The sequence below is a fragment of the Dryas octopetala genome, chromosome 1 (genome assembly GCF_963921425.1).
Source record: "Dryas octopetala chromosome 1, drDryOcto1.1, whole genome shotgun sequence".
Taxonomy (NCBI): Eukaryota; Viridiplantae; Streptophyta; class Magnoliopsida; order Rosales; family Rosaceae; genus Dryas; species Dryas octopetala.
Window position 1 is genome coordinate 23,122,519 of NC_141366.1, and position 10,536 is coordinate 23,133,054.

Sequence of the window (10,536 nt, forward strand, 5' to 3'; positions counted from 1 at the left end):
ACAATTTGGTGTTTGTTAATTTCTGTATTAAACTAAATAAATTAAGATGTTTTTATATAAAAAAATGTAGAAAAAAATTAAAAGTCATGCATGTATTAGTTCCACAAAAATTAAAATTCATCTATAGATTATTGTATATTGTATGACTTGTATCACAACACAACACAATATGTCTTTTTTTTTTACACAATTACTTTATCAAATAGATGGAAATCAAATAATGTTAAAAAACAAATAAAATTTTCAATAGCGTACTACAATTCCCAATAGGATATCATCCGACCAAGATAATATGCAAGCAATCGACAAAGTCATTCAAAGAAAAATATATATATATATATATATAAAAGCATATAAAGAATGATTTCAAGAAAGTGCTTTATGAAGAGAAAAACTAGTGTCCGAAACACGATATAAATTTTCTTTCGTTGTGTATTCATAAAGTACACCTAGATAAATTAAGATTTTCCTCTTTGATGAAGTCGTGTGGTTTTTTTTTCAAACATATATTGTTACTTTAGGTTTTTCTAATTTCAGGATGAATTGTTTTTTAATTTTAATTTTGTAATATTTTTAAAAAGGTAGACAATTATGAGATTTATTTAACAAATTTAACTACTTTAATTGACATGGAAAATCCATGTCATTGGGGAACAATTTTTTGAGGCACCCTACCACAGACATCCAACCAACTCACATTAATATACTTTTTGAACCATTTATTTCTACTTTGATTTTGCTAATAGAATCCCATGCATAGTTTTCATATTTCCCTACCAATAACTCACTTGTAACTACCATTTATGTAATTTAGATCTTGGTAAATATATTGAATAATGGTCAATTTATAGAGCAAATCAACGAGAATTTCAGTGTTTATGAATATAAATATATAAAGCATTATCATAATCTTCTAATATTTGATTGGTTTAATTCTCTTGCATATACAAGTAAAGCCATTAAATTTGCACCAACGTAGATACAACACCATAATCGATCTTCTGGTATTGATTTTGATATCCAATATATTGTCAGCAATATGATTTTTATATAATGGGGAGGCCTCAATATATGGAGTGTGGAACCCAGCATAAGAGCATATGGTGTTTGCTGGCCCTAGTGGGAATGACATGATCCCTCAATTTGGGAATCAAAACTCCATTGATTTTTATCCTAATAATGGCTTTTTCCTGTAAACAATTTTGTGTTTGTTTGTTTATATAGTTAACTAAATAAATTAAGATATTTTTATATATGAAAAAAAAATGTAGAAAAAATTAAGGGTCATGTATTAGTTCTACAAAAATTAAAATTCATTTATAAATTATTGTATGTTGTATCACAACACAATATGTCTTTTTTTAACACAATTACTTTATCAAATAGATGGAAATCAAACCTAAGAAAATAATATAAGAAAACAAATAAGATTTTCAATAGCATACTACAATTCCCAAGAGGATATATATATATATATATATATATAGGGGCCTTCCAATAAGGGATCAACCGTCTATTTTTTACATCTCTATTGATAGATCATTTCTGCAAAAAATCAGTTAAATCGAAAACCGGTTACCCATTTGATTAAGCGGTCAAAGTTTAGGTGTTTATAGACGAACTTGTTGTTCGTCTATTTGTTTGATTAAAATTAGATATATTAACGGTCTCTGATTTGACTGATTTTTTACATGGATGATTTATTAATGGTGATGTAAAAAATGGACTGTTACGATCGACATAAAATGACACGTGTGGGCCCCACAGGGTGATTCCTCATTTAATACTAAATGAGGGATCCCTTGTTGGAACGCTATGAACTTAGTTTCAAGTTCAAAATTTATTCTTCAAAATTTGAGAAATAGTGGTTGGGATAAGTTCATTAGGAATGTGGTATCTTTTTGTGAGAAATATGGCATTGATGTCCCAGATTTGAGTGTTCACCATATGGAGGGTACAGGTCGAAGTTGTCAGCAATAATATTTTATTACAGTTGAGCATTATTATCATTTTGATATATTTAATGTTGTAATAGATTTTCAGTTGATGAAATTAGATAGCAGATTCACTGAGGAAACAATGGAACTTTTTAGCCTTAGCTCAGCATTGGATCCTCGTGATGGGTTCAAATCATTTGACATCGATAAAATATGCACTTTGGCTGAGAAATTTTATCCTAGGGATTTTGGTGAGCATGAATTGTTTACTTTAAGAGAACAATTGGAACATTATGGGTATGAGGTTCATGAACTTTTAGCTTTTCAAAATGTGTCCTCTATTTCTGAATTATGTCAAGAACTTGTTGCAACAAGAAAAATATACTGGTTGATTGAGAGATTGATTCGTCTTGTGTTGACTCTTCCTATTTCAACGGCAACAACAAAGCGAGCATTTTCATCCATGGAAATTATTAAAACTAGACTTCGAAACAAGATATGTGATGAGTTTCTTGCTGATTGTATGGTTATCCACATGAAAAGGATATTGTTGATACTATTAGTTATGATTCTATAATTGATGATTTTTACCTTATGAAGAATCGTAGGGCACAATTTAAGTAGTGTTATATTGTATTTGCACACTACAACAAATATGGCCAAAGGCCTTTATTTTTTGCACCCATAAATTTGGGGGTGCCTATTGACAAATGAGGTGGTCACTAATACTTATTGTTATATCACATGTCAATGTATCGGTTATACAGAATAATTTCTCCTTCCTTGGAAAGGAAAGACCACCGCATGCTTTCAAGGCTAAATGGACTTTTCTTCTCTTTGATTCACCAAAGCAACTTAACAATTCCATTTAGTCTCACTGGCCTAAGCCTTTCTTTCTTCTTTTTGCTTTGTTAATTCAAGTCCTTATTAATATTATGCTAACCATTAACCATGCATAAAGTGGTAAACCCAATTTGAGACTTAAATTTCTATTGCATCTTCTCCTCTTAGATTTTGGCGATTAGGGCCCTGAACTCCTCTTTTTCAATGTTCTTTAAGAAATTACCTGATTAACAAAACATGCATATATTAATAATAATTATCAGGTAAAAATGCTTAATAAATAGAATTTATAAATAACAGATGTGTATATTTGAGCTATTATCAGATGAGATGATGCACACGACCATTTTTGTTTAGTTCTTTTGGTCAAAATACTTTGTTTTGAATATTTGTACAAAACAATGTTTATTATGAAGTTTTTATTTCTTTATTAAAAAAACATAGTAATCCTCAATTGCATGAAGCAGCGACAAAAAATACTGAACATTATCACGCCCTAGCAACAACTTGTCAAAACTACTAACAATGTCATGGCATTTATGTTTCAATTTATTCAAGTTTGATTATAGAAGTTGCCAAGTTGGTGATTATGTTGAAATCAAAGCTAAAGGGATCGTGGCATGGTTGTGTTCATTGTAGAAACTACAATTAAGCAACTCGTGGGCCTATGTGAGAGTCGAGATTTTAATTTTCTTTATGTGTAAGTATGATTCTAATTTTGTCTTCTTTCTTTAATTGTGTATTTAATTTGATTTTATCTTTAATTAATAAATTAAGTTTTATTCTAATTTTTTTTGTCTTGAGGCAACTAGTAAGCAACTTGAGACAGTACGAAAACCAAGTCAGCCACAAGAATTCTATCAACAATCAAGAATTAGGTTTTTTACGGCTTTGTGACTGCTATGAATCACCCTTTGTGCTCTTAATTTTGGTGGGAGATTGCCTTTGCTTGGCTCTCAGCATAGTTTTTTGTTAGTTTGTTGCTTTCAATTTGACTGTGGGCATGGGTGTCATCCCCTTAGTCTTTTTTCCCTGTATTTTGTTTGGCATTTAGGCTCTTTTAATGAAGTTATTTCAGAAAAAAATCAAGAATTAGGTATGGTGAAAACAAAGTTATGAGAGATGTAGATTGAGAATCGAGAAAAACGATTCCCTTAGACATTTTTGAAACTTACACCATAATTTAAAGTTGTATCCCGTGTCCTTGAAATATTGTTTTCACAAAACAGCAACCAAACACATTTTGTTGGTGTATTTGTTTTCGGAAAATGAAAAACCATTTCATAGAATGTTACCAAAATTTATAGGCATAAATTCAATTTAAACACATAATTATATATGTTATTTCAACGGAGTCCACGAATTTTCAAATATTTCAAATATACACCTGATTTATTATGTAAATTGAAAAATGAAATTTCGTCCATCAATTTATTGAGAGATCAGTTAAACGTCAGCTTGGTTTTTGCTAACGGGGATTAATTGACGACGTAGCACTAACTCAACATACATTTCCCGCCAAATGAGCAACACATGTCCACTTGACACGGGCCCACACACCCATCACCTATTTCCTGCTCTTCGAACGCTCTCCTGACCATTTAGTTTCCAAAAAAATCACGTTTTCCCCCAAATTCGAATATAAATCCATCACTTATGTTCAACGAGCGAGAAAGAGATAATGAGTTTGTGGACCCGTGTCAGGAGTTAGGTGGACCTGTGTCGCTCATTTGGTGGGAAATGAGCGACACGGGTCCACCTAACCCCTGACACGGGCCTACAAACTCTCTCTCTCTCTCTATTATTATTATTAAATTGTGGGCTCGTGTCGCTCATTTGGCGGGAAATGTTTGCTGAGATAGCGTCACGTCGCCAAGTAATCCCGGTCAGCAAAAGCCAAGTTGTCATTTAACTGATCTCTCAACGAATCAATGGACAGAAATTCATTTTTTTAATTTAGATAATAGATCGGGTGTATATTTGAAATATTTTAAAGTTCATGGACCCCGTTGAAATAGTTTATATAGTTATGTGTTTAAATTGAATTTATGCCAAATTTCTAAAGTGGCCACAAAAAAAAAATGTTCAATTACAATTTACCCCTACGAACTATAGGGGTGATTTTATGATGGTCCACAAACAAAAAAAATTTTCAAGCGCGTCCACCAACTTTCATAAATCATGCAACATTAGTTTTTGCGTCAAATTTTCCGTTAAATGCTTACGTGTCTTTGTTGATTGGATTTTTTTGGTGACGTAGAGTGACACGTGGAGAAAAAATAATAAAAACATTTTATAATATTAAAAAATAAAACGAAAATATATAAAAAAATTAAAAACTAAAAAATTTCCCTACCATCCTTCTCCCGACCCTCCTTCTTCCCCCACCCAGCCCCGGTCTCCCCTCTTCCCCGTCGCACCTCCCCCCTCCACCCAGCCCCCACCCCATTCCCTGACCTAGGCCACCCCTCCCCCTCCACACCCAACCCCTATCAAAATTATTTAGAAAAAAAAAAAATCCAAGAGAAGGAAAATTGAAAAGTAGGACCAGCACCATAGGCGGTGGTGGCTCCTTGTTCATGAAGTTCCCCATTTTTCTTACTGGTTCGCTTGCTCAATGTAATGCTAGGGTTTCTGAGCAAGGACTTTGGAAATGGAAATGGGTGAGGGCAAGAGAGAGAGAGAGAGAGAGAGAGAGAGAGAGAGAGAGAGGAGTGAGAAAGTGAGTTGGGTCAGGGGTGCGACTGGGCGAGACTAACTGGGTGGGTGGGTGGGTGGGTGCGACGAGGCCGGGAGGTGCGACAGTGTGATAGGGGAGGGGGAAGGGGGCGGGCTGGGGGGAAGGGGGTGGCTGCGAGAGGGAGGGGGTTGGTCGGGGCTGGGTAGAGGGAGGGACGTGGGTCGAGGCTGGGTTGGGTATGGGTGGGGGCGGGGTAAGGCTGGGGCTAGGGGAGAGAGGGTGGCTGCGAGAGGCCCACCACCACTGGTCGGAAAACCAAGACCAAAACCACCCCCTTTTAAATCTGCAAACCAAAACCAAATATAAAATATCCAATTCAGAAACACACTAATCCAACAAAACCATGAAGTGATTGTGAAGTTTGATTTGTAGATCCAATTCAACCAACTTGATAATTCAAAAACCAATAATTATCAAACAATGAAGACAAAGCTGGATTTGCAGATCTAGAGAGAGAAAGGAAGAGAGAGAGGGGAAAACAGAGGGGGAGAGAAAGAGAGATAGAGCGAGATAGAAGAGACAGATGGAGAGAGGAAAGATGAGGCTGGGTGTGGTGGTGGGGCCGGTGCAGGTGGGTGATCGGGAGGGGAAGTTGATGGGGTGAGTTTCTAATGGTGGAGTGGCCTGGGCACAGGGGGGAGAGGGGTGGGTCAGGCAGGGAGTGAGGGGAGGATGGTTGGGGGGGTGCGTGGGTCGGTCAGGCATAGGGGGAAGCTGGGTGGGGGCGGGGAGGGGAGGGGATATAGAGAGAGAGAGAGAGAGAGAGAGAGATATGCAGGAGGAGAGAGGAAAGGGAAATGAGATTTGTTTATATTTTGTAATTTTTTATTATTTTGTTTTCCATGTGGCATCCACATCACTAAAAAAGTCCAGTCAGCAAAGACATGTAAGCATTTAACGGAAATTTGGACGGAAACACTAACGTTGTATAATTTATGAAAGCTGGTGGACGCGCTTGAAAGATTTTTTTGTTTATAGACCATCCTGAAATCATTCCTATAGTTCGTAGGGTAAATTGTAATTGAGCCAAAAAAAATCCTAAATTCACAACAGTAAAACAAAAAAAAGCAAAAAGGGTGAACACGGCGAACTACTCTCAACAGTAAAACACTATGTTCCTGCGCGCCTCTCTCTTTCTCTCTCCCTCTCTTTGTCTCACCATCGGCAATCTTTCGGTTTTCGGATCGGTAAGCCCATTTACCGAACCGAACCGAACTATGTGCAGGCCAAGTTTTTCTTGTTCGAGGGTAAACACGTAATTTTAGTTTAGGGTGAATACGAGACCCTAGCACATAACCCAATAACCCATTGTCTAAAACCGGAGTCGCGTCACTAAAGCAACCCATCTGTTTAGCTTGCAGAAGAGGAACCGAGGAACCATTATCTCTTCTGCAGAAGCACTTGGTCCAAGCACTCTCTTCTGCGAAAGCACTTGGTCGGTCAGCCACTGGTTTCAGAGATGAATTGCAGCTCTCAGAATTTCTCATATGGCCCTATAGCTTCTTTCTGTGGTAAAGGAATGGGCTTTCCTCCAAAACTTGGGCCATTGCGAGTTTCTTGGAACGCAAAGTCAGAATTTCTGAATCTCTACCTTTACCCTACTCTTACTTCCTTTCATTCCTTTCGATTACAGGTATGCCACTATCTTTGTCACTAGTAATTAATTGATGCTTGTGTAAATGTAGAGCATTCTGATTCCTATTTTTTAATGTATTTTTTTATTTATTAATAGCAGCATAGTTGCAATATACTTAAGCTTCCATTGAAGTCAAGAATTTCCCAAACTCAATCGTTTGTATTTGTGGTGAGGAGTAATCATCCTCAAAATTCTGACTTGCCTCGCTACTATTCGAAAAAAGAGAAGAAACCTTTTCCAGTACCCATAGTGGACTTGAGGAGGGCTGCGAGGGAGAGGTTTAAGAACAGGAAGGGCAAGCCTAAAACACCAGTTCCACCACCCAAGATTGGCTTGCTTGTCAAGACCCTCATACCAGTTGCCTATGATGTGTTCAATGCAAGAATCACATTGATCAACAATCTCAAAAAGCTTTTAAAGGTGGTGCCTGTGCATGCTTGCAGGTTCATGTTCTTCCTTGTTTGAGTATTTGAGTGTTTCCCTGTCCATCATATTTGTGAACCCTTTGTAGTTTGCACCTCAAATTTCTTAGGAACCTGAATAAATGCTTGCTTGCAGGTTCTGTAATGAAATTCACGTGGGACCTGTTGGGCATCCATTCAAGTCATGTAAAGGACCAAATGCTAGCATCCGTAAGGGCCTTCATGATTGGATAACAAATGCAACTGTTGATGACATATTCTTACCTGTTGAAGCCTTCCATTTATTTGATCGTCTTGGAAGACGAATTCCTCATGAGCAGAGATTTGCAATTCCTAGAATTCCAGCCATTGTTGAGCTTTGCATCCAAGCTGGTGTTGATATCCCAGAGTATCCCACTAAAAGGAGAAGAAAGCCAATCATCCGCATTGCCAAGAGTGAATTTGTTGATGCAGATGAAAGTGACCTACCAGACCCTGACACTGAAGATCCCAACAAGAAACCAATATTGACTGAAATACCCGATTCGGAGATAGTAGCCCCATCTAATGAAGAAGAAACAACCTTGCTTGCTGAAGAAACACTACAAGCATGGGAGCAGATGAGGAAAGGAGCCAAGAGGCTAATGAAGATGTATCTGGTGAGGGTTTGTGGGTATTGCCCAGAGGTTCATGTTGGTCCTAGTGGGCACAAGGCTCAGAACTGTGGGGCTTTCAAACACCAACAACGAAATGGGCAGCATGGTTGGCAGGCGGCTGTGCTCAATGACTTGATACCACCAAGATATGTGTGGCATGTCCCAGATGTAAATGGACCACCACTGGAACGGGAACTCAGGAACTTCTATGGGCAGGCCCCTGCCATTGTTGAAATGTGCGTTCAGGCGGGTGCTGCTGTGCCAGAGGAATACAGACCTACCATGAGGTTGGATGTGGGCATTCCTTCAAATGTTAAAGAAGCTGAAATGGTAGTTTGATGAGATGAGTTGATCTTTCCGCCTACCCCTCTTCAGCTCAGTATATCTCACTTGACTTTTGCTCCAAGTCCAAAATATACATGCCTGATTGGATGCTGTCTTGTAGTAGATTTGCTTTTACAATCCATTGTGTCATAGTTACTTGACTTTATCAAATTCTAGGCTTTGTAATTATCCAATGTCTGCCTCTAAGCGTGGATTGTGATATGAACAACTATTTAATGAAATCTAAGCAGTGTGAGATAGTGTGTGGATTGTCGAACCATGTTACATGGCTAATATTTGTGATGAATCTATTTATTTTTCTTATTTAGTTATATTATATTAACATGATATCATTTATATATAGCTGTTCCATGGACTTAAAGGCACATGTTTTGAGATGGATGTTTGAATGGACTATGTCAGCTCCCCCTCTGAAAATTCATAAGATCTTTGGTTCTCTTGTTCTCTTTTATATCTTGTTGTGATGCCTCCTCTTTTATTATTATTTTTTTTTTAGCCTCAGCTGCGTTGTCATGGTGTTTCATCCATCCCTAGGAAGCACGGTGGCATATCATGGTGTGACATTGATACTAAAAAGGAGTTTGGCAGACGATATTATGATATTAGATTGCATGATCAGCATAAATTGCCCAGGTATACAGTTTTACGTTCTGGGCTTGCCAAAACTGGAACCCCTGATGCTGCCTATCCATTACCAGGTTTCTCTAATTAGCCTTTTTCTGTTGTTACTTGTTACCCCCTTCTTAATAGAAGCCTTATAAATCTAACTAACTTCTTCATTGTTATTTTTTAAAGTGCAGAACAAAATATGGTCTCAAAAGTTAAGGGAATGTGCTTTTATGCCATTACTGCTTTCAATACCATTTATCTCTTTTTACTGATGCTGGTAGTCCATCCTTTTGTGCTGTTGGTGGATCGGTACAGAAGAAAAGCTCATATTTTTATTGCCAAAATTTGGGCCACTTTTACTGTTATTCCATTTCTTAAAATCAAGTATGAGGGACTGGATAATTTGTATGCTTATTCAATGCTTAAAAGCTTTCAGATGTAACCTTATGATTTCAGTATTTCTCTGTTTTTGTGGCTGATTTTAGGACTGTTTGAGTTCATCACTGTTAAGGGTGATTGGCTGTGTTTGATTTCAACTAGTTTAGGGTCAATTAAGGCTTGCTCGAAGAGGGTTTTAGGATTATAATTTAGGATTTGGATACTAAATTAAAATAATCTTAAAACTGCTGTAGACAACAAGTGAAATATATTTTGAAAGGACCTAAGAAGAAACAAATAAACGATAGAAGCCTAATCTAAGTGACTGGAAATCTCCCAAATTAGTCTTGCATTGAATTTAGACAAGGTTTGTTGATTTATTAGTTCTCTAATTTGAATCAACTAGTTCTCTAATTTGGCCTTTTTGAGCCTCTTTCAATCTACATATTTTTTCAATGCAATTTTGCCTTGATAAGCTATTGCTTCAATAGTGTGCTTCAACGCATTATGCAGCTGACCCTTTCATGCAACTAGAAGAAACCTCAAAGAATTTTGCTTATTTTCTAGCTATTCTAGAGTTTTCCTGTTATTTTTTGCTTTCCAAATTTTTCTTTAGTTTTTTTCTTTAATGGATCAGTAGTTTAACGATTTTTCCTTTTTGAAGTGCTGTTCTTTCAAGTAATTTATTTTACACCATTCTCTGCTGGTATAAACAACCTTGTACTGAAGGAAATCCTGGTAAGCAGCAACATCTCAAAAGCTGCTTGTGTCCTGGTATACTGCATTGTCACTCCCTTGCTGGAAGCAACTGTTTACAAAGGATTTTTATTAGCATCAATTTCGTCCGCTATGAATTGGCAGTCAGCAGTTTTGATAAGCTCAGCTATTTTTAGTACAGCTCACTTCTCTGGTGAGAATTTCTTACAGTTGTTCATCATTGGATGTGTCCTTGGATGTTCTTATTGTTGGACTGGAAACTTGAGATCTTCCA

At 36.9% G+C, this 10,536-nt stretch overlaps 1 protein-coding gene across 2 annotated transcripts; it reads left to right on the forward strand.

The window, feature by feature from the left end:
* The first annotated feature begins 6,856 nt into the window (after positions 1-6,856).
* Positions 6,857-8,865, forward strand: APO2 (APO RNA-binding protein (DUF794)). Of its 2 annotated transcripts, none has more exons than XM_086230034.1 (3): positions 6,857-7,153; positions 7,253-7,599; positions 7,715-8,865. In XM_086230034.1, the coding sequence occupies exons 1-3, from the start codon at positions 6,980-6,982 to the stop codon at positions 8,550-8,552; spliced, it is 1,359 nt and encodes a 452-aa protein (XP_086086160.1). In that variant the 5' UTR covers positions 6,857-6,979; the 3' UTR covers positions 8,553-8,865. The 2 variants fall into 2 exon arrangements, with proteins under 2 accessions (XP_086086160.1, XP_086086161.1); XM_086230035.1 differs by having other exon boundaries at positions 7,256-7,599.
* Positions 8,866-10,536: the final 1,671 nt, after the last annotated feature.